We start from the raw sequence: 23,655 nt of genomic DNA on the forward strand, positions 1-23,655 counted from the left end.
TAATTGAGCACTTCCTATTTTATTTAACAAACACAACTCTATAAGCTATTAAACATCCATAAATTTTCTTGTAGATCAGACGATAACAAAATTATTTAGATAACAATTTAGAAATTAAAATAGTGTTTGAGGATACGATTAGAAGTTTTTTGAAGGTTAACTCTGACACCCACATGCTGCCGAGTGTCGGAGAGGGGATGTTACCTCTGTCCCAGCGGAGGCCGCACACCCCGCGCACCCCCCGGCGCACCCCTGAGCCGCTGAATGGACAAACAATTTCCCTGCTCATTCTTCCTCGTTTCCTCAGGCAACCAGCGGCCGAAGCGCGGAGGCGTTCGTTTAAAATTTGACTCTCCATTAATATGATAATCTGCAAAGTCAGACATGTGTGTGGCAGCCGGAGTTCTGGACAGAGGCAAAGTCTCTCCACGCGCAAAATGTTATTTCATATTAGAAAAAAAAAGAAAAAAATATATAAATCAAAGCATTTCCTTTGTGTGTGGATTTTAAAGCTATAAGAGATGTTACAAAGAATCCAGCGTTCCAAATGTTTTAAAAGTATAAGGTGCCCTCAGAATAACTTCTGCGACATGCGTGCGTTTGCGTGTTTCGCTTTTACACGATCAAATAAATCTGAGGAAAGAAGAGCAACTTTCTCATCGGGAAAGATAGAGAAGAGGGGGGGGAGAAAGATGAGAAAAAAGGATAAGGAGACAATCAGTAGAAAAGGAGGAGAGAGGAGAGAGGAGCGCGCTGCGCCCCCCGACGGAGTCCTGACAATGGCAGGGAATGGTCGCTCCCACCGCGGTCACCGGGACAGTCCGAGCACGCCGCCCCCTTTCCGACGGGCGCGTCATCCTCCTAACGAGACGCGATGAAGAGGAGAAGCCGCTTTTGTCTGCCACGTGTATAAATACGCACAATCAGTGTCCTCCCCGCCGCAAAGATAAAGCGACAGGCAGGAGAGAAAGTCAGCAGAGGCAAAGTGGACGCTGGCGTGATTAGAGGGGGACAGGAGCGTGCGTGGGACAGGAGCGTGCGTGGGACAGGAGGGCTTCAGAAGACACCAGGTGACCATAACGCAACCAGAGGAGGAGAGAGCGCGGAACCAGCAGCGACATGACTTCAGACTCCAACCCGAGCAGCAGAGCCTCCTCCCCGGACATGGACGACCTGTTCCTCCGAGACCATCACCACCTCCACCACCACCACCACGTGGGCTCCTCCGTGTCCTCGTCCACGCAGGGCCAGAAGACGAGCGGCGGCGAGCACGCGAAGTCGGCTCCGGTGGGAAGCAGCAGAGACAGAGACAGAGACAGAGACAGCGACAAGTTCAAACTGAAGAAGCAAGCCACGGAGGAGGACATGTACCACCTCCGCCTAAAGATCAACGGCCGCGAGCGGAAGCGCATGCACGACCTCAACCTGGCGATGGACGGCCTGCGGGAGGTGATGCCCTACGCGCACGGGCCCTCGGTGAGGAAGCTGTCCAAGATCGCCACGCTGCTTCTGGCCAGGAACTACATCCTGATGCTGAACAGCTCCCTGGACGAGATGAAGCGCCTGGTGGGAGACATTTACGGAGGGCAGCACTCCGCGTTCCACTGCGGCACGGTGGCGCACGCCGCCGGGGGACACTCCGGGGGGCCCATCGCCGCTGCTGCTGCAGCCGCCGCAGCCCACCAGGTTCACCCGCTCCTCGGGAGCGCGCTGTCTTCCTCCACGTCCTCCACTCTGTCGAGCGCGCTCCCGGGGCTCGCGTCCATCCGTGCGCCCCACTCCCTGATGAAGAGCTCCCCAGCTGCGCCACCGGCCTTTCCGCTGGGCTCCGGCTTCCAGCACTGGGCCGGACTGCCGTGCCCCTGCACCATCTGCCAGGTGCCGCCTCCTCCCCCGCACATCCCGGTCCCCCCCACCGGCCTCACGAGACTAACGGTGGAGGGCAAGGACGGGATGAAATGATGGCTGGAGACAGACGCGCAGAGACTGAGATGTATTTGGGCCTCTCTGGTGCATGTTGTTGTTTACTCTGTTTTCTTGTTCGGCGTATGAGGAAAAAAAAAAGTGTTATTTCCCTCCTTGTAACAAGGACTTATACTGAATGATCTACACTTATGGAGATGATTTTGCCAATTAATGGCAGAAACTAAAAGTTGGAACGTTGAGTCTAAAACCTCAATGTGAAAGAAGGAGCCTGTATGAATATTCGGATTTCGGTTTCGGTTTTATTTGTAAGCGTCATTTTGTGAAAACAAAGAATGCTCTCTGTGCCTTGTACCAAGGATTTAAACTTGAGTTCTATTTGGAGATAATGTGTTTACCAAAAAAAAATATTCTGCTACTGCGGATTTTGTTTTTTCCAGATCGACCTTTTTTTGAGTTATTTTATGACTCTTTGTCTGCATGTGCTCTGATTTCCATTTTCTTTAAATTTGTGTGTATCTTTTTGTCTTTTTCTTTTGCATGATGGTATCACAGCATGATTGTTTTTGCTGAACTGAATTTGTGATGCCCAGAGACCCCGTGTCTTTATTTTCGTACATTGTTGATGACTGATGAAATATTTATTATCTCCCAGTAATAAAACTGAAATTATGGATCATTTTTACTGTCTTTCCCATTCTTTAAAAATATATAATAACAAACAAAAATAACACTTAAAACATTTAAAATAATATTTATATTTCAAAATCTCTTTGGTTTTGAGAAATATAGTTTCTAAGGCTTATTATACAAAGACAAAGCTCATGTTCCAAAATAAATAAATACGGTAGTTTAATTCTAAGATAAGCCATCTCTATAAATCCATCCCTCTTTGAAGTAAACATAAGTAATAATATTTCCATAATTTAAATGCTGTTTGGCCTATAAGATTGTGTAATAACCTTACAAAATAAACTATAAATTCAGCAATGACAAAAATGTCAAATACAAGCAAAACAAAATAAAGAAATTGGTAAAATAGTTTCATCTCTAAAATCAAAGGACAAAATAAATTAATCTCAGATAATTGATTGAACCTCTTAAAATTGTTTTTGCTAATAGATCTGAATGAATTGTGAAAAATATTTCCCCTTTATAATTAACATTTATCTATTTAATGATATTAATAATTATACAGTGCTGATACAAAACAAGGAAGATAGGAAACTATATGTTGATTATCTCACACATGCACGAGCCATTTTTACCATTTCAAAGCCTTTCTCAAAAGTGATTTTATATCGGTGACTTTATTTCACACTCTTCAATCCTTGCATTCACAGGCCCCATGGTAAATTGTGATATTGTCTTTACAGTGAGTTAATGCTCACACAGTCATACAGCATTTATTTCACATTTCCAAGTTCAAACCAAACCTGAAGAAAAATGGGCTATTGGGCTGAACTGAGCTGCACGGAAGGATCCGCCTTGGGGAGCACAGAGCAGTTTGTCCACCGGGTCCCTTGGGTGTCTCTACGTCTCATCTCTGCAGTGACAGAATGCATGTTTGTGGAGATTACAAGCTAATTGTTCATGGGGGACCAAGAGGAGAAATCACATCACAGAAAGGCGTCGGGATTACAGGCTGCTAAATGCAGAAGATTATAGATTCAGCCCCTCCTCGGCCTGCCTTGCATGCAAATGAGTGTGTGGATTAAAAAAAGAAAGAAAAGGAGATGAAGTCCTTTGTAACTTATTTGGAAGGAGCAAAACACAAATTCTGTGGCTAAGTCGAGAAAGAGTGAAAGAGTTCATTTTGCACTTCTTCTTTTTGTCTTTGGGAATGAGTACAGCCTGCCTCCCTCACAGGCTGCCAGATGGGATGTAAATGGCTGGGTAGCAGCAATGGCCTTTTAACCACACAACACTGAGGAGGATGTTGTCAAGGGAAGCTGGCGGTTTGCGAGTTAATAGTCATGAGTTGGGGTAATTACTTAAGGTTTATTATGCACTGCTTTCAAAGGAAATGGACTCTTCAATGGGTCGAGAAATACTTCTTAATTCTGGCTAATTAGGAGCCGAGTAAAGCAGAGACAACTGCTGCTCCTGGCATCAAGCGCTGTTACATTCATGGGGGGGGGGGGGGGCATTCATAAGTAAGCCACAAAATAATGCACAAAACAATCATGCACATGCAAATAACACGCACAACATGCAAACCTGAGCTGCTGCATATTTAAGAGTTGAATGTAAATCACCGTGTGCGCAGTTTTACTTGAGGAAGTGTAAATGTGCAGACAACATGTCGTAACAGGAGCTTCTTTGTTTTTAAATAAAGATTTGCACTTCTAAATGTAAAATGTTTTCATGATAAATCTTCCAAATGCCAATAATGAATGAAAGTTGCTTTTACATTTGCAAACACTGAATTATGCATTTCCTGTGACTGTGGTAGGGCTTATCTTGCTTTACAAATATCCTCATTAGATTTATACTTTATTTTACCTAATCATGTAAATCCCAGTGAGATTGAAATTCTTTTTCGTTAAAGAGATGAAGATTAAAATATTGATCTGGGACTAGAAAAGGTAGGAAGACAGCTGTGGGAAAACAAGACGAAGATGCAGACCTGTCCGGTCGAAAAACAGGTATTTCAGCAGCTGATGATTTGACCAATTAAAAAAGAAGGAGCTCTCATTTGGCGGTTTTATTTTAAGTCTGACATGAGCATCAAAACGTCAGGAAAGAAATGGAAGATAGATCACATGTGAAGAGTTGAATAAATAAGTTGTTGCTGTTAAATCAAACGTAGTTGAGTCCAGACGACACACAGACAGACAAAGCCAGCAAATCAACAGGCCATAATTAAATTTATAGAATTTGATAGACATAAATAGTAAGATACAAATAATGTAGTTAAAACTGTTGAAAGATCACAAGAATGCTAAATAGGAAGAGAAACTGCAAAATAAAAAAACGTCTTTCAAAACCTCTCTCTCTCTCACACATACACACACACACACACACACACACACACACACGCTTTGGTCAGAGATTACTAAATGGTTTGAAGGCTTCTTCAACCCGAGAGTTTGCAGTACTTCATTTTGCAGTTTCTTACTGTCGCTGGGTCTGAGCATGTGAAGAGGTCGGCTGTTCGTTTATTCACTCAGTCAGTCAGGTGTCACAGTGCTGGTGCCTGAGGGCAGCAATCGAAAATCAATTTCAGTTGAACAGGGGGCAGCGGTCGCATCAGCCGAGCTTCTGCTAGAACAAAAGCAATTGAGGGGATAAGTTATTGACGGCGCTGACAGGCCGAATGACACTGATTATAACTGCCTGGTTGTGCTCTGTGTGTGTGTGTGTGTGTGTGTCAGAGTCATAGACTGTGAAGCAGGTGCAGAGGCCATTCGCTCTCTGCGTCTCTCCCTCGGCCCTCAGGGAAGCCTCGGAGGCCTCTGCCCTCCCGTCATCAGCTGATTCCACAAACTAATGTTGAACCCACACAGGCAAAACAGAAAGCATATTTCCATCATAAGAGAGCGTGGCCATTTCCATTAGCGGCTGAGCTCATTTGCATGCTAATTGTGCAGCTAAAGAGGTGGTGTTGACGCCTCCCTTTGTCCGGGCAGGGTCACGGGAAGTGAGACGACTAGGCTGCAGAATGGCGTCCATGTGCATTATCGTACCCGGCTGGTTCTATCATCTGTTATTATTAGACCTCCAATGATAAAGATAAAGTCATCTTAATGAGCTGTGATTATTCATAGTACTACTACTACTGTACTTTCGGCTTGTCCCGTGAGGGGCCGCCACAGCAAATCTTCTTCTTCTTTTTCCATTATAACTTTAACATCCAAAGGTTTTTGGGATGGCTGGCCCAACAGTGACAATAAGCTTAAATTGGTCACTTTTTTTGTTTTTACATTGCGTAAACTAAAATATTTACCTTTGCTCAAGCACAAGTAAAACGTGTGTGCTCTAAATTAGCGCGTGAGAATAAAGACGCCAGACTAATTTCGTTGATTGTAAGCCTGAAAGATGAAAACAGAACACAGATGCAACCTTCCTGACAAAATGGACATGCTGTGTTTACGCAGCATGCGAAATACAAGGATATAAATACGCACTCAGACTTTCATTTGTTCAAGCCAGTTTTGCTATTTTGTAAGGATCACAATCCAGATACAGATTCAGCCAGACAGTGTGTGTGTGTGTGCGTGTGTGTGAGCTTCAGCAGTAATGTCCTCCTACAGTGACTGACAGATGGCGTTCAGTGCTTGGCCGTAAATGTTCTCTCTGAGTGTTTGTCTGTGTGCCAGTCGCCTGTAGTTCAGAGACTCCCCGTGAGAGTGTAACTGTCCTGACACTGCTGAAAACCAACTGTCCTTGATTGTCAACCACGGATGAACCGCAGCATATGTGTGTGTGTGAACCTGAATGTGTGTCTATGCGTGGGTGGATGTGTATGTGATGGCCTTCTGGAGAGAGAGGAGCAGGCCAGGGGAGCAGATGTTAATAAGAGAGATATGTCTATCTAAATCTCTGGCCAACACATGCTTCAAATCTGCCCAGAGGAACAAGTCTCTCCACAAAATGGCATGGGGGAAACAGAGCAGGAGAACTTTTGCTTAAATATTAGCAATAGACAGAGGCAAGGAATTTGTGTGTGTGTGTGTGTGTGTGTGCCAGCTTCAGACCTGGCACGGCACCGAGAGACAGGCCCCTCGCAGCAGGGAGGGTCGAGCGACAAAGTGAAACATGGTCATGAGGAGAACGAGCCACAACTGAAGCCAAGAACAGACAACACAAATAGAGAGATCAGACCACCTCCTTATTATGATGGTCCAGTCCAAAATGAAAGGGTTAACTGTTTGATGATGTTCCTGCATCTGAAAATAAAAATAAAAATGGGGATTAAAAAAAAAGTTCTGATTTAAAGGGAGTTTGAATGTGGACCAAGTCTCGCTCTTTTTTGTTTGTTTTTTGACTTTGAACAAATTTCTTCTGAAGGGGATGCAGGAAAGAAGCAGATTAAAGTCACTTTGTCTTTGCTATGAAATGAAATTCTCCAGGCAAGTGTGTGGTCATTTGCTTGTTGATTAATCACAGAAGCAAGTTTCATGTGATGATAAATGCTGATATGTAACACACAAATACAACAGATCATGTTCACATATCATCACGGTCGGTATTTGGAAGATTCTTTTCATCAGACTCTTTATAGTCATCAGCCGCCACCACCACCAGTGCACAGATTCCAAAGGCAGGATTTGTCAGGGCAGCTCAGAGTCAGACGATTAAAATTTCAATTAATACATTTCAGAAAAGTCTTTTTTTTTCCTCTCTGAACAAGCACAAGATATTTCAGGCTTCAGAGCCTCTTCACTAAATCACCATTTCGAGTTTGTCATCAAATTTGTATCGTAGCTGAGAGTCAGTCAGTTTCACTCATAGTTTAGTTTGGGTAAAGTACTTTTGTGGAAGGTAATACCAAGACCCGCTTTTAAATATGCAGTAAATACATCCTTCACCAATGAAATGATCATACCACGCTGAATTAGACTATCTGCTTCTTTTTTAAGTCACATTCATTTGCTTTGAACTGGGATCTATTTTCACCCTACATCGAGTCCTCCCATCGCTCTTTCTCACAATGTGCAGATGTTACTTACATTCCACCTGTCAACTGATCTAATAATTAAAGTATATCCGATTAGGCTTTCTTTAAAAAAAACAAAAAAAACTCAAGTCGCTGAGGTTTCTCTGGAGACCCTTTCAACACATTTCCCTTGGTCTGTCTTTCAGTAGCCATGTCGTCTGGCAGTGCTGTTTACCGTGGCGTTAGCCCGGTACCTAACCCTCTGTGTGAGCTGGCAGCGATGCTAAAGCAGATACTGCCCTGCTCCCTCTGGCCTGATTACAGCTGGCATGTTCAAACCTTGTGGTGCTGCCAGGTGAACTCCATCGCAGTTGGTGATTTTGATCAATATCGGTGTTAACAACACTCAGACAGCTTGTTGGAGAACAAACAAACGTATAAAAAAAAAATGCATCAACACGTTCTAACACTGGATAGTGAGATTGTTGGTGGAGAGGTGCATTTGTTTCACCTCAGAGGTCAGCATATGGCTGCTGGAACAGACGCGTAATGTGTAGTATAGTTTCACGTTTTTTTTTAATGCCACTTCACTTAATGTCAGTCTCTGCTATACACAAATAAAACTAAATATAAAAGCCATGATCAACAAAAAGAAATTATTGTTGTCTCAAATTTTACCAACTAAATAAATATTAAATACCAATTAACTTAAAATGAAATAAAAAATCTGTCCAGGAGTTAGCCTATATCACAAACACTGGAGAGATAGCTAGTGTGTCTGTGTAAAAAGTATAGGGGGGAAAAAACAAACAAGCAAGGGCGCAAGGCAGGTAAAGCGGCCGTAGACGAGACCATTGATGGATGATTATTCAAAGCAAAGCAGTTTAGCATCACTAAAAATCATCTGATTGGTGAGATCATTTAGCCAGGGCAATCGCACCACGTCTAGAGATAGACACCCCCAGCTGGACCGCACCGGCACCTCCTGGCAAGGCCCGGCAGTGGAAGCGCTCCACCGGCAGGGAGACACGCAGCTCTAAAACAGGCATTATCATGGGTGTGAAACCAGAAGTGACAGCACCAGTGGGCACCCAGACCCCCCCCCCCCCCCCCCCACACACACACACACACACACACACACACGAGCAAACAATGCCTGTATGGGCCAGAGTCATCATATGGACAAATCAAAACAGCTCTGGCTCAGTAATGTCTGGCAGATGTTAACGCTTTGTACTAAATGACTCCCTTAAGACCTCGCCCAATCACACAGGACAGTGATAGGCTGGGGGGGGGGGGTGTCTAGTGTGTGTGTGCGTGTGTGTGTGTGTGTGTGTTTGTGGGGGGTGGACACATTTTTCAAATTCATTCATGCCAATAAATCTGGTTGAACATGTGTAATATTTGAATCTTTTGTATCTGAGGTTTCAGATAAACCATTTAAAACGTATGCAATTATGTATTTGTGTGTGTCTGTGTGTGTTTCTATGTGCGTGTCCGTGTGAGGGAGCGAGAGAGCGACAGCGAGGAACCCTTCTGTTACTAGAGAGTAATTTCATGCATGACTACTGCATATTTCAAAGAATAAGTAGATTTTTATTGCACATCACAGCACAGTTCGGTACAACATGATCAAACTACACAAGGGACATAAAGACATCAACAGACCTACTTATTATAGTAACGACACGCTTTATTTAAACAGAAAAAAAAATACAGCTTCCTAGCCGAGGAAGTGGGAAAATCTGTTGTCCCATTCAAAGAGATTTCCCTGCATGTCAGTTTGTGATGGGAAAGGCTCAGTCTAACATGGAAGGGCCCGAGACACTGATTTAATGTAAAACAAAGCAAAGGCCTGTGATTGTCACTGCTTTCTGAATTGATTGATTGTTGTTTTGCACACGTCTTCTGAAACAAAACCAAAAATTCAACTGAGGGACAACCGATGAAAGTCAACAAAATTGCTTGTTGCAGCAGATGATGTGGGATAATTAGCCTGCCAGAAAGCGTTTGGTTCTTAGACGCTCCAGGGACGTTGAGATCAAGAGCTTCTGCCTTGGCTGCAGATACTCGTGGTGGTGGTGGTGGCTGATGATGCTGCTGAGACTGATTGTTGCACTTTGTGTGCTGCTTGATGGATGTGTACTTGATAGTATTTTGAATAATAATATTTTATTTAATGGAAGAGGTCTTTCTTTGGTTTTTCACCCCCTGGCTATAATGAGGACAAGGATGGCTTTTACCATAATGACAGTAATGTACCTATATGTCCTTCTGTCCTTTACTTGTTTTTAATCAGGTTAATTTATTGACATGTCAACATCGCATGCAATACAATATTTCTTTTTAAAGTTCTGTTTTACCCAATGGGTCATCCCAGCTTGATTTGATAGTTTTGATCCACAGCTGGACTAAAGTTTAGAATTGTAATTCTAAAAGAACAGCAGTATAGAGTCCTGTTCTGTAAAAAGCAGAGAACGTTGCTTTGCACAGCAATCGTTCTCTCTAGTACATAATGCCCTAAAAGCAGCAGCACTCTGATTTGCTATATTGAAAATGTCAGCAGCACCAGATGCTGTGCTAATAGCCACTGGATGCTGCACTGGAATCAAGCAGCTGGTAACCATGACACTAACTACCACTAGGGAGGATGGCCAAGCTATCAACAACCCTGTTGCAGTCGAGTAGCAGCACAAAACACTTCATTGCAATCTTTTGGGGTCGTGCAATACACAAGATCCAGAAGGATTAACACTGGGCTGCAGCAGAGGCTGCGCTCACTCTTCTCCACAACGTCATTGCTAAATGTGCAGCTCTTAATTTTGCATGATTTGTGTAGAAAAGGCTCCAAAAAACTAGAATATGTTATCGTGCTCATCATAACCTGTGAACTTTAACTTTGAAAAGGATCCTCTAAAATGGAGCCTAAAAAGAGGAAATACTGAGAACTGAGTAATAAAATGTTGCACAGGGGAGTTTACACTTTTACCTAGACCTCGCATGCTAACCTCTCTAAATTCTAAGCAAAAACATAAACTGGTAAAGTATTATCTGAGAAAAAAGGTCAAACTGCCGGTGAAAGGAAAACAAATACACCGACAAGGGCTGTCACTCATCCTCCTTTCATCTACACCTTTCTGTCTGTCCGTCAAACAGGAAGAGCCTCTTTCCCATCTCTCCATCTGTTATCGTCTCCCCTTCTTCATGAGTGCTGGGGGGGCCAGTAGGGGCCGTCCATGGGATGGTCATCCCGTTAGAGGCCTATTAACGGTCCCGGGCTCTCTGCTGGGGCCTACTGGAAAGACATCCATATGAATACCTGTCTGCTTTGCCTCCCGCTGCTCGACACAGCCAGGTTGCTGCCTGGCGCAGACAGCGCTGCATGGCCTCCTGTCAAGGCACAGAGGATGGGGTTTGAATGCGAGTGTGCCACTTGAGTGTGAACCTCCTGTCAGTCCTCCTGTAACACTGATGGGCCGAAGTAGACAATGCAGAGTATGAAAAGGCACACTTCCATGTCCTGTTGAGGTCTGTAATACTGTCAGTGGTCTCTTTGGATCCCATCTGGCCTGCAGAGTTTAGAGCATGACACTTCCTCTAGTGTGCCTAAGAGAAAGGAGGTTAAAAAAAAAAAAGGTAAGGAGGAGTGAGTGAGGGCAAAGACACAAAACACATTATAAATAAGCCTCAATAAAGAGATAAGAAGCTTACGCCACATTTAGCTGCTGGATAATTTGAGTAAATAGTGACTAAACTACTTAAGATATACTTCGAGTACATGGTACTCTGTCATATAAAAACCAACAAATTGTATCATGTCAATGAGCTCTTATGTCATAATGCTGGCCTTTCTATAGTTGCTGAGATCAAAAGGGAAGCCTCAATGTGTAAAAGATGCCAATGAATACATTCCAGTTTCGTTTTCAAGGAAAAGAATCTCCTTATTTGGTCTTCTAAAGAAATATACAGAAATATAGTTGGAAAAAGTATTGCTGGCAAGTTGCCAGCCACACAACAATATTCTTTTCGGATTCCTTAAAAAAACTATTTATTTAATGATTGACAAACTTTCATTAATTCCTAAAAATAAGTATAAATTAATAATCGCATTCCTTCAAATCGGTCCACCGAGTCTGAGCAGGGCCTTTCTTTCTATCTCATCCATCACACATGTAGGAAGTTTAAAATAAACATGTTGCGTGAGTCCATCTGTCTTGGTGTTAGCAGAGAATAGAGGTCTGTTTCCTCATTAGCAGCTTATTAACAGCCCCGGCTCAGCAGAGAGCACTTTCCCTGGAGAACAGGGGACCGGGTGGGGGTGTGTGTGTGTGGGGGGGGGGGGGTATTTGAATGGCAGAGAGTGCTTTGTTTCTGGGTCTGGCCTCTCGGACCGGCCCCCTGTCCAATCCTGCCCAGGGGAGGCTGTGTTATGCATGCAGTATATGAGGCGAGCCAGAGAAGAGGGACAGCGAAAGGAGGAGAAGGAAGGACAGAGAGGGGGGAGAGTCGGAGAGGGAGAGTTGACTGGAGGTCATCCATTAAACCTGCTGTCAATTTCTCCACCTCCTGTGGAGACACCGAGAAGGAAAGAGAGGGATCAAATGCCACATATTTAACACCGAGTCAAACTGAAATTCAAACTAACAATAATAATAAAATAAAATCATAATAAAGATAATGATCAATCAGGTCTTTCCAAAGTTGTCCATCCCTGATGACAAAGGTTCAGTTCTGTCCGCTGCCTGAGGGTCTCAAATGATCCATAGGTTGAAAAGTCCGCAAGATCTATTCTAGAAAGTCCTAAAGGGCATCAGTTAGATATTAAAAATCCAAATCCCTCCCGACCTGACTGGGTTTTTTTTATTAGTTTCATTCAATTCACTTGATTCTCTACTAATACTAAATACTTTTTATTGATTTGTCCCTCAGAGGGCAATTTGGTTTACAGTAAGTTACTCTTTCTACAACTGTAGTCTGCTGCTGGTTGCCGCGTGCGCATGCGCCCAGGCAATGTGGGTGAAGTGTCTTGCCTAAGGACACAACGCCTCATGTGCCTGAGCCGGGAAACGAACCACCAACCTCTTGATCATAGGACTCAACCACCTGCGCCACCATCGCCCCTATAGGAGCTATAGGAACTCTGTTAGAAACTTGGAAGTGAGAGTGGAAAACGTTGTGAGTTCAGTGTGTTTGGCCTGAAGGAGTGTGGAATTATGCCCTACGATGAACTGGCGGCTTGTCCAGGGTGTCACCTGCCTCTCGCCCATTGACTGCTGGGATTGGCTCCAGCTTGGCCCGCGACACGATAACAGATTAAGTGGTTGGGACAATGAATGAAGGAGTGTGGAATTAGCAAAGAACTTCCCACTATATGTGCTCAATTCTGGGTGAAACTGTCTTGCATCCAAATGTACAGCCGAGGGACACCAGAGCAGTCATTCAAAGCATGTCTCCAAACAGCTGCATCATTCAAATTAAGATTTTTCCTCTTTCAATGGAAATCACTATAGCAGCAATTCCATATTAGTTATATTTCGTGCAAGACAGAGCAGGGAAATTACAATTTCAGCTTTTCTTCATGATAATATAATGTTTTTTCCTCGATACATCTTCCCTCCTTCTAAATCCATTTGTCCCCAGACTTGAAACGTCTCATCCATTCCATTGACGGCCAGCTGGACGCAGCAGGTCTCGTGTTATTTGATGTATTTATCTGTTGTATTTGTAGGCGTTCATGTCTCTGTCACACCCATGCAGTGCCCATCTGTCCAGCGTGCATTGTGTACTGTACAAGAGCACTGATGAATGCAGACAAAAGCATCCCATATGTTCATCCGCACACACATAAACACTTTCTTACACACATAGGAACGCACATGTGATGAAGCTCTGGAGACACACCAATATTCAACTGGTTATCATTCTAATCATAGAGTCGTCCTCATATCTACAGTCTTGCAGACATGAAAGGCAGATGATACAGTTCCTCACAATGTTTCAATAGCCTCTAGAAGCAGGCGGCTAGCAGAGGGCCTGAGGAGGAGGAGGAGGAGGAGAGAACTGGCAAGCGATCACCTGAACCGCAACACACCTGCGTAATGGCGAGGGTGTAACAGTCAAAGATGCTGTTACCATTAAATAATAATATGTAATAAAATAATTGTTTGATACAGATCAAATTATTTTCTTATCCTTCCCTGAAGGATAGGACGATTTTACAGCTGATGAATATATTAATCATGAAACCATATGACTAAAGTTTGATTGGGTTGACTTTTTGGGTGAGTACAGAGGGTGAAAATGGAAGAAACATATTGAATCTTGTTTAGAAATAGGAAGCCATCTATTCACATCAACTGTTTCTGGCACAGATTTTTTTAAAAATTAAATGTCGCCTTCTTTTATTCTTTTGTTCCTGCTATAATTAATACGTCCACAAGAGGGCTTTCTGGATTTCACTTCAACATAGCAGTGTGTGTGTGTGTGTGTGTTTACAAAATGAAGCATATTCCAGCTTAACCTTTTGTTTTTGCTGTCCACTTGTTCTCCATCTCTTCTAGAGTTCCACGCTCCTCCTCCCTCTTTCTTCTCTATAGGCCACCTTTTTCTTCCCAGGCTGCATTGCGGGCCCGGAGGCGCCAGCCGCACCCTATCCCGTGCAGTCTCCTGCCGTCCCGCTGAAGACCGTGAAATCGGCATGATTAATAATTATAATTATTGGCAAACGTGCCAGCTGCTCTGTGGCAATGGGCAACTCTGATTTATGGTTCTGTAAACGCAAACAGTCATTGTCCATATTCATAGCAGAAAGGAGGCAAGGCAGGAGGTTAGACGGAGGCAGACGGGAAGCTTTGGAAGCCTGCCCTCAAAATATGATTTTATCTTCGGAAGTAAGCAGGCCTGTCCTGCAGGCATTGTCCTCCGTCCCTCCCTCCTCTCGGCTAACCGTCCGTCTCTTGTTCTGCTCATGCTCCTTACCTAGTGCTCCATGGTGCATTGCTGTTTGATCTCAGTGTGCTTCAAAGAGTCTGGGGCCATGGGGTTTCATGCATTGTGCAAGCACTCCGGCATTATGGACAGCCTTCGCATTGTATTAACATGGTTTTAGGGCCTCGTGTTGAGGTGCGTGTCAACAAAGCTGCACAAAGAGGCTAAAGACAATTAATGATTTCAGAAAGAAAAGCCTGTTCAAGATGAATCTGATGCCGCATCCAGAGCATCTGGGAGTGATTAGATTTTTCTGACCCAATAACAACAGAATACAAATAAAGGAAGCAACACTTTTAATCTGTGTTACCTGCAGTTTATTTTCACGCGTTCTGACAGACAGTCTGTTCATCAGCGCTCTGGGGATCTGCTGATGTGTCTGTCACCGACGAAACGAGACTATGGATTACCTCGCTCATTAATCACTATCCAAGTGGCAGCTTGTGCACACTCACATAGACTAGTGCATCATGTACATGCACCGACGCAGGCCTGCGCACGTATCCCTTGATGCAAAGCCGCACATAAACGCACGCACGCGCGCATTCATCGCTCCACTCAGACGGAGTAGTTGTGACAGCTACTGGCCACCAACCTGTCCGCAGCCTAATCTCATTAGAGTCCTTCTGGCATCTGGGCCGGTTCTGCTGAGGGATGGTCTATGACAGAGTGAAGACGACAAGGCGTTCAAGCGTATAATGGATGGCTAAATCATCTCGCCTCACCCAGTGGGTTCTCTTGTCGTTTCATGCAATCCTCTGGATGCATGCAGGCTAATGCAACGGAAGCACATAAGATAAGAGGGGTGGAGTGAGACAGTATGAATTCTGTTTCAATTTTAATTATAGTTGGTTAAACAAGGCTGGAACCTCGTTGCTATGGTAATAAACTACACCTAACTGTGGTTGGCAGCAGCAAAGTGACACTCATCACACCTGTCTGCCACTCTCCAGTCTGCTGCAGGCCTGGTCTGTCCCGTCCTGTCCTGGAGTGCAGTGTTGTACCTGTCAGTGTTGTGCAGATGGGCCCCAGCTCCCCCAGGCACCTGGGCTAAATACCCGTCATTAATCACCACATAAAGCCTCCCCAGCGGGACATGCCCCAGGTTAGACCACATCAAGAAATAAATTGGCTGAAAAATGGCTCTGAACCAAAGCTCTCTCCCAGGAGAGGAGAGGAGAGGAGAGGAGAGGAGAGGAGAGGAGAGGAGAGGGGAGGAGAGGAGAGGGGAGGTTCCTATCATAGTTCTGACAATCTTGGCTGTTGCGTTCAGATTTGGTCATATTGCCCTTCTTTATTTGCTACAGTTGCAATGCATCGCCAGAAGGCTGAGCTTTAGCAGTGTGGGATCCTTCGGGCTCATCAGACTCTGAATATACTCTTCTGAAAGTGAGGAACAGAACTTGAACGTGTTGAAGCTGAGATCAGAAAGAAAAAGGTCAGAAGTAAATAAAATCTCGATAAAGTGAAGGACGAGTCCGTCGACCCAGAGCCGTCCACCTCAGACCAGTCTGTCCAGTCCTGTGATTAATGACCGCAGAGATTCCCCTGGTCAGCGAGAGAGCCTCTGCTCCATTGACAATGTTTTACCTTTTACATTTCCAAAGCCTCGGGGCCTCACAGAGACTCCAGTGATCCAGTCTGCACCAAACGACCTCCTCAGATACTGGGCCAAGCTTCCTCTTTTATCTCTGATGCCTGATTCTATTGGGTTCTGAAATCAGCTCGTGTCACTTCATTCAACTCAATTTAATTTGGATTTTATTTATATGATGCCACATTATATCAGCAGTTATCTTATGACACTTTCCTTACATAGCAGGTCGAGGCCAAAGTCTTTATGATTTTATTTACAGCTACGAAACAAATAAAGCTAACATATTAATATATCTGTGATCATTCTGCATGCTTAATAATTTGAAGATGGGCCAATTTTTACTTTAGTTTAGCCTCCTTTATGTATATTTTGCTCATAATACTTCTGTATTTTTACAAATGCAGACTTCAGGAATTCCACTTTTGACATTTTACTTTTATTTTATTTTTACAATGTTCCCATGTTGCTTCAGATGGTATCAAGGTGTTGGTCCTGCTGTGAGGTTGGAGCTGTCCATGGTGCTCATGCTGGGATGGAGCTCGATTTCACTTAACCGTCTCTGGTGGCATGGTCGCATAGTGGTTAGCGCTGTTGCCTCACTGCAAGAACTGGGTTCAAATCCTGTTCATGCAGAGTTTCTCCCGGTTCTCCTTGTGTCTGCATGAGTTGTTTTTTTTTCGGATTCTCTGCTTTCCTCCCAAAAACATGCAATTTAGGTGAATTGATCGCTCCAAATTGTAAGTGTGTGTGCGAATGGTTGTCTGTCTATGTGTAGCTCCACGATGCACTGGCGACTCGTCCGAAGTATACCCCGCCATAGCGAGCTGGGAAAAGCTCCAGCAATGATCGAAAATGATGGATTATAGTCAGATTATTTCACAACTGTACGGGTATGATCCCTTCGTGTTTCCTCAAACACCACTGACCAAAATAGGGGCACTAAATATGAATGCCATAGCTGGAAGCTACTCAATTTTGATTTTTTTTTTTCTCATGTTCCACACCTTTGTGGGACAGAGGTCAGGATCTCCTTGTCAACACAAACGGAATCTTTCCAGTATCAGAGGCATCTGATCAAACGGAGAATAAAAGCGTACATCGTAGTGCATATCTCTTCACATGAGCATTAGGACTGAAGTATTTCTTTCCTGACAAGTTTTCCTCACTTCATGCATGCACACATTTTTCTACATAACCATGAGAAAAATCAATAACCCACTGTTAAAGTTAAAGAAATAACGCTTGTGTTAGAGGCTGATTTGCTATATTTTAAACCTTGCCTCTCCATATCGGCCCATAAAGTGTTAAACACAAGGAACAATTAAAAGCATTGCAAAGGATCACAGGCTATTAAGTACTTTAAAAAGAAAGGGCATGGTGCGCGGCCAGGTTATGCTCCTCTATTCTTCTTATTCTTCGTGCACCATAGCGGTCGGTGTCAGTAGGAGATGGCGGCACAAAGGAGGTGATCTCTCTGATCTCAGTGCTTCTATTGTGACTTGTCATATTATTAATGTTCATCTTTGAGAAAAGCCACGGCCTCTGCCCATAGCTGCGTCTGCATCCCTCTGTCCTTTTCTCTCTGCAGGACTTTCTCTTCTTTCTGTCAAACGTTATCTCCAGGAGGGTTGGCCATGCCTTGTGCTGTATTCACACTCTCCAACACGCATGAGCCGAAAGCCCAAAAAGAAAAAGATCGGGAAATGATCTCAGGAAATGTCGGAAAGTCGGTATCGGTAGCACTTTTTAGAAAAAGGCCTCATTTTCCCGCCCAAAGGGAGGTAAAGAGAGGTAATGTAATCTTGTAATTCCTTCAGTTATAACACAAATTCCAACTCATTATTATTGTCTTTGTATTTTAACAATTGTGGAAAGGAAATGGGAACACTTTGAAGGTGTGTTGCCCAGAGAACCAGAGAAGGCCCGATAGCTGCTGCTCATTTATCACTGGTGCCACTGGCTGCTCGTGAGGTCAGGCTTCCTTCACTGGGAACTCATAGTAATTATTAACCCACTGGGATTGTCCTGTAGTAATCTGGTCATCTGGCAACTGCTGAGTATCCATCGGCAAAGGTCAGGACAAGGCAACACAGCGATTAAGAAGGGGGGGGGAGCAATTCACTATAGTAAAACTTATCTGTGTAAATCTACAAAAGTCAAGTAGAAGCTTTTTTTTTTCAATTATTTAAAACTTATTTTCAGGAAAAGAACAATACCAAGATTGGTTAACCCAAGAAGCAGAATATGATTTAACTTGCTCCTCTGTGCTGCATTACTCAGCACATTAATGTGTTTCTTAAATAAATGAACAGTGTAAAGTATATTACAATGCACACATTAAACTGCAGTTAATACTCCTGGTAAAGCTCTGCTACTCCACAGCCGGGTCTGTTCCAGATGTGTCTCCGGATTCATGACATTCTTTGTGTTTTTATGATTGTGTGGATATTATATCCTCGGCTTTTGAGTTACACATCGTTTTGTAGACTTCCATAATGCCAACAGGTTTAGACAAAATTCATAGGACTATAGATTTGTTTTCATGAATCATACCTGCACAACATTTGTTTTGACTGATTTATAGAATGAAAAACCATCTGCCCTTGGTAACATCATAAATGTTCAGGTTAACTTTACTCTGATTTTTTTTTTTAAAGGTCATTTCCTATGTTTCTGTGACCTCACGTCTTTTTTCTACCCAAACATATCCAAGGAGGGATAATAACTCCTGCCTCGCTCTAATCCCACAGCTAGATATAACCTGGGAAAATGCGTTGTTTTATTCTACCATGGGAAGAGAGGGGTGTGGATGTTCTCTACATAAAACCCACCACCTCAAAGTGAAGTTAATTTATGCTGCTGCTGTGGCATTATACGGCCTACAGAGCCTTTGTGAGGCAGCGCACAACACTTCTAAAACATCTTCTAAAAATGTTTTGGTATTGGGGGAAGTAAATTGTGCCGTTTGTCTCTCAGGCACAAGCGGGTGGTCTGACACGGAAAGGTTAAATATGGTTCAGCCACGGACAAGCTCAAAGGGCCTTGCTGTTAAAAAAATAAGTTATGTGGGTTGTATGTCTTCATGCAGTCAGGAAATTGACAATACTGGAGCAGTGAGGGACAAGGCTGTCCCAGGGCTGAACTTCATGCTTGACCGTCCAAATGAAAAAAAGAGTCAAAGCAATCACTTGTTTCTGGTGGATTTATTGATGGACCATCAAAGCCTTGGCTAGACGAGAGGTGTAAAATCGATACAATGAGCATGACATTCAATCGTCTTTGTACTCAAATCTATGACAACAAACTTGAACCTTTCCAGGACAAAATACTGAAAACCTAAAGCTGAAACTTGACAAGAACACAAGCAAAAAGAATACATGGGAACTTAACCTCTGTGAATCTGTGGGACTCATTTGAATGTTACTAAACTATGAGAAGCAAATCAGTAAATATTTTGGACTCTGGATGACGTTGATCTCAAATTAATATTTAAAAGAATATTTGAAAGAATATATTTCATTAGGTGCACACTGTACAAATCCAGGAAATGTACTTTACAAACAAAATAAAAATAAAAGAGTGGAACCGTAAAGGCAAAGTTTTATTTTTGTTTCAGCAGAAGTCAAAAACAAGTAAATTTGATAAAAATGACATGTATCCTTTATTGGTGATTTGATCTGCTAGCAAATTATTTTAAATAATCTTTTCCATCTTTAACTACTCTAAACTTTATTATAATGATAATTTAATTTCTCTAATCTTAAAGGCTGAAATGGATTCAACCAGTTACTCTTTGACCTCCCATGTGCACGTCAGAGGAAAGCTGCTCATCTTCTCCTTGAACACTTTGTCAAAGCGTTCATTCTGGGCCACAGTGAAGTGATTCTTCCAGTCACCTGCTACACCTGCTCAGACGCAGAAACAGTCCGACATTTACCCGTCTGTACCGATCTGATGGTTGCAGCGTTTCACCGTTACAAGTTTCAGTCGATAGAACTTCAGAGAATAACACCATCAACAATAAGTCATGTGATAGGATCAAAGCTGCATGCCACGGAACATGAATAGACATAAAGTGTAGAAGCCGCATCGAGCGCTGACGAGCCGTGGGGCCGCCATCTTGGTCCGGTCAAGCGTCACCGCTAAATTCAATGCAATTTAAAAATATATTACACTAAAAAAAAATTACAATTGGTAAATAAAGATAATTTATTTTTAAGTTGATATTTTTTTTCTCAGCTTCTAATTGTGAATAATATTACTTGGAAATCTTGAGGAAATATAACGATCATTGATGATGATTGTCCTGAGAAAATATAATAACAAAAATATAACAAAATGATTACAAATATTTTTTTCATGCAGTATTTTAATTTATGATAAGTAACTCTGGAAAAACTTTTGAAGGTGCCATGCCAAGAAACTACAAGGAATTACTGATCAAATATTCTTTCTTTATTTGCATGAATAAACTCTCCCTATGAAAACAGTAGGATGAGATGAGAGCCAATGAAGAGATCATCAGTTTCTGTTAATCCCTGAACAAGCAGGTTGAACAGCTCAGTTTTAGTAACTAAATTTAAGAAGCTACTCTTTGACCGCCCATGTGCACGTCAGAGGAAAGCTGCTCATCTTCTCCTTGAACACTTTGTCAAAGCGTTCATTCTGGGCCACAGTGAAGTGATTCTTCCAGTCACCTGCTACACCTGCTCAGACACAGAAACAGTCCCACATTCACCCGTCTGTACCGATCGGATGGTTACAGCGTTTCACCGTTACAAGTTTCAGTAGATAGAACTTCAGAGAATATATTAAAAAGAGTGTGGAAACAAACCTTTTCTCATGGTTGGCTCTTTATAGATGTGGGTTTCAGAAAGGTCCTTGTAGTTTCCTTTGGGGTCGGTCTTCATGTTTTTGAACGTGGACTTCTCCACAACACGATCAATGACTTCATCTGTCAAGTCTGCTCCCAGGAAAGCACAGAGCTCCACAACTTCCTGTCTGAGATCCTGTTAATGACAGATGTGAAATATATTTTTATGTGAAATCATTTGTTGCATTTCTGACATTAAACAGAAGGAAATAAGTCCAATGCATTATATACAGGTGGTCCTCACTTAACAATCAAACAACAGACAAAAGAGGACGCCCAACCTTCAGCATGTTCTCATACTGCACAAAATGGATGTCCAGATAGGTTTGTGCTTCATGACCTTTTTTCACATGATCAAACCATGAGCCACCTAAAACTAAAGGAAAGAAAGATGAGATGCTCTTCTGTTTTTCCATAGTTGTTTGCATTACATTAGCAATGTTAACAAAAGCATAAAATACATTTACATTCCTCATTTTTTTAAAGCTACAACTAGAAGAATGTGCTTTAAATCTAAAAAAAGTTTGTTCATTTTTTTAATTAGATGGTATCAGAAGACGAAACTTTGAAAATGTGTCATTTATGTGGAGTTGCACATGTACACGGTGTTTAAAATAAAATTATTCAGCGCAAAACAAGACAAATAATGTTTCTGATAATGCAACAAAGACATGGGGCCGTTATTCTGATAGCTTTACTAACTTATGAATGTTGAGCCTACCATCGCCATCCAGGAACTGCTGAAAGAAATCCGCAAAACTCTCAGGTGTTTCCAGCAAGACAAAACTGCGGGCAAAGTGATACATGGACACCAGGACATCTTTGGGATTCCTCCAAACATACACAACCTGAAGGGGAAAGGTGTATGTTGTATATGTACATGATCTTCAGAATGATTGTTTTAATAATTCAGAGATATTTTCACAGCTCAGGAAACAATGTTCGAGCTTCTTGATTGGTGAATTTGGCTTCAAACGGATTCTTGAATCAGCTTGAAGACTGAAAATTGTTACCTTGACTTGCTTATTTTTCACTCCATGGGGCAACATGTCAGGGTAGAGATGTGAACGAAATACCCTAGGATCTGGTCTTGGTCGGAAGGGGTCACCTAAAACTCCTCCCTCTAACATAGGAATTTGGGTCCTGTTGGTGACATCCTCCAACCAATCAGGTTTAACAGCCCCAATGATTTCAGCCAGGATCTGCTGCATCCATATTGTGCCTAAAACAAAGAACTGGATGTTTTAAATACAAGTAGGACCAGTTTCTTTTATTTATTGCATTGATATAAACGGACAGAATTCTATTCACCCCTAAGATGAAGTTCAATATACTCTGATATCTTCTATCTTTTTTCATTTCATTTTTAACATGAGATGAAATGAGATGAGACAATACTTTTAATCCCACACTGGGGACAAAAAAACAAACAAGTTTTGATAACAAGCATTGTGCCAAAAATCAATGGATCTAAAAATAAAACAGTAAATGCAAATGTAAATAATACGATAATAATAATAATTATAATAATACACAGCCATCATCACCAGACCACAAATTTGTAAACTAGAAAAGCCAGATCACCATGTGGACGGCGTTAATCCAATAAGGAGGGGAATATGCTGCTCGGTGGGTGTCTGCGCTCTCCGAGTGCTTTTCTAGTTAATAATAATAAATATGAATTCATATTTTATTATATTTACTCCTCCATCTATCATTCATACATTTATATTTAAAAGTTATATTAATTTTGAAAATGAATCATATACAAGAATAATAGTTTGAGAGAAAAAAACTTGGTTCATGCACATATTCATACATAAAACAATTCACACATCCAAACTCTATGTACGCGCTGTACAAACAGTACTGTGTTGCACACTGTCAGTTACAGATACTATTATAAAACATCTCCATCATCTATTATTTTCAAACAGCATAAACTATACGAGGAGCAGTGAAGGGTTGTTGATAAAAAAAAAAAAAAGAAGCTATGATCATATCTAGAACTGATTATTTCCAGCTCCTGACCTGACTTTGGGTATGTAATCAGGAAGATATCAGTAGGACGGATCTCAAAGTCAAGAAGAGCATCGATGTCTTTGGCTCGCAGTTTTTCCTTGAGCAGAAAGTTCATATTTTTGTACCTGAACAGGTAAGGGCTGACGAGGTCCAGAGAGTCCATGGATTCTAAAGCTAAATAAATAAATGTGAGTTAATTTATTTTGTTTGTTCACAGCTGTTGCCCCACTGATTAAGACACACCGTAAGGATTTTCCTCTGCTTTGTAAATTCCTCTTATTACAATAATATTGTAATAAGAGTCCTTCTATTGAACTTGTCTCTGCTAAAAACAAAAAAAACTGACTATGAAAAAGTAAAGCCTGTATTCAATTGAAGAAATATTTCTACTCACAGCTCTGGAGAAGAGTATCACATAGAGAGAAGCGCGTCAAGGACTTCACTGCAGGTTCTGCAGAATAGAAAACATTGAGATGAGATGAGAATTTCTGACACTTATGACTGGAGGCCACTTCCTGTCAACGTCAGAAAGGAGGGATTGCCTGTTTTAGTTTTTACATTGAATTTCTGGCGCTAGTAAACACTGTTGCCTTTCAGCTGTTTGCACAGCGAAGTAGCACGCAATATCAAAAATACGTGAACTACTATTGT

General features: G+C 42.3%; 2 protein-coding genes across 3 annotated transcripts; one reads left to right on the forward strand and one right to left on the reverse strand.

The window, feature by feature from the left end:
* Window positions 1-1,119: 1,119 nt before the first annotated feature.
* olig3 (oligodendrocyte transcription factor 3) lies at window positions 1,120-1,962 on the forward strand. The gene has a single exon (XM_068741447.1). The coding sequence runs from the start codon at window positions 1,120-1,122 to the stop codon at window positions 1,960-1,962; it is 843 nt and encodes a 280-aa protein (XP_068597548.1).
* Window positions 1,963-19,895: 17,933 nt separating this feature from the next.
* Window positions 19,896-23,441, reverse strand: LOC137895807 (amine sulfotransferase-like). Of its 2 annotated transcripts, none has more exons than XM_068741321.1 (7): window positions 23,399-23,441; window positions 23,014-23,178; window positions 21,996-22,204; window positions 21,704-21,830; window positions 21,264-21,358; window positions 20,944-21,118; window positions 19,896-20,014 (listed from the first exon to the last, which is right to left on the reverse strand). In XM_068741321.1, the coding sequence occupies exons 2-7, from the start codon at window positions 23,165-23,167 to the stop codon at window positions 19,896-19,898; spliced, it is 879 nt and encodes a 292-aa protein (XP_068597422.1). In that variant the 5' UTR covers window positions 23,168-23,178; window positions 23,399-23,441. The 2 variants fall into 2 exon arrangements, with proteins under 2 accessions (XP_068597422.1, XP_068597421.1); XM_068741320.1 differs by lacking the exon at window positions 19,896-20,014 and adding an exon at window positions 20,642-20,815.
* Between the last annotated feature and the right edge of the window lie 214 nt (window positions 23,442-23,655).

This window comes from Brachionichthys hirsutus, chromosome 7 (assembly GCF_040956055.1).
Source record: "Brachionichthys hirsutus isolate HB-005 chromosome 7, CSIRO-AGI_Bhir_v1, whole genome shotgun sequence".
Lineage (NCBI taxonomy): Eukaryota > Metazoa > Chordata > Actinopteri > Lophiiformes > Brachionichthyidae > Brachionichthys > Brachionichthys hirsutus.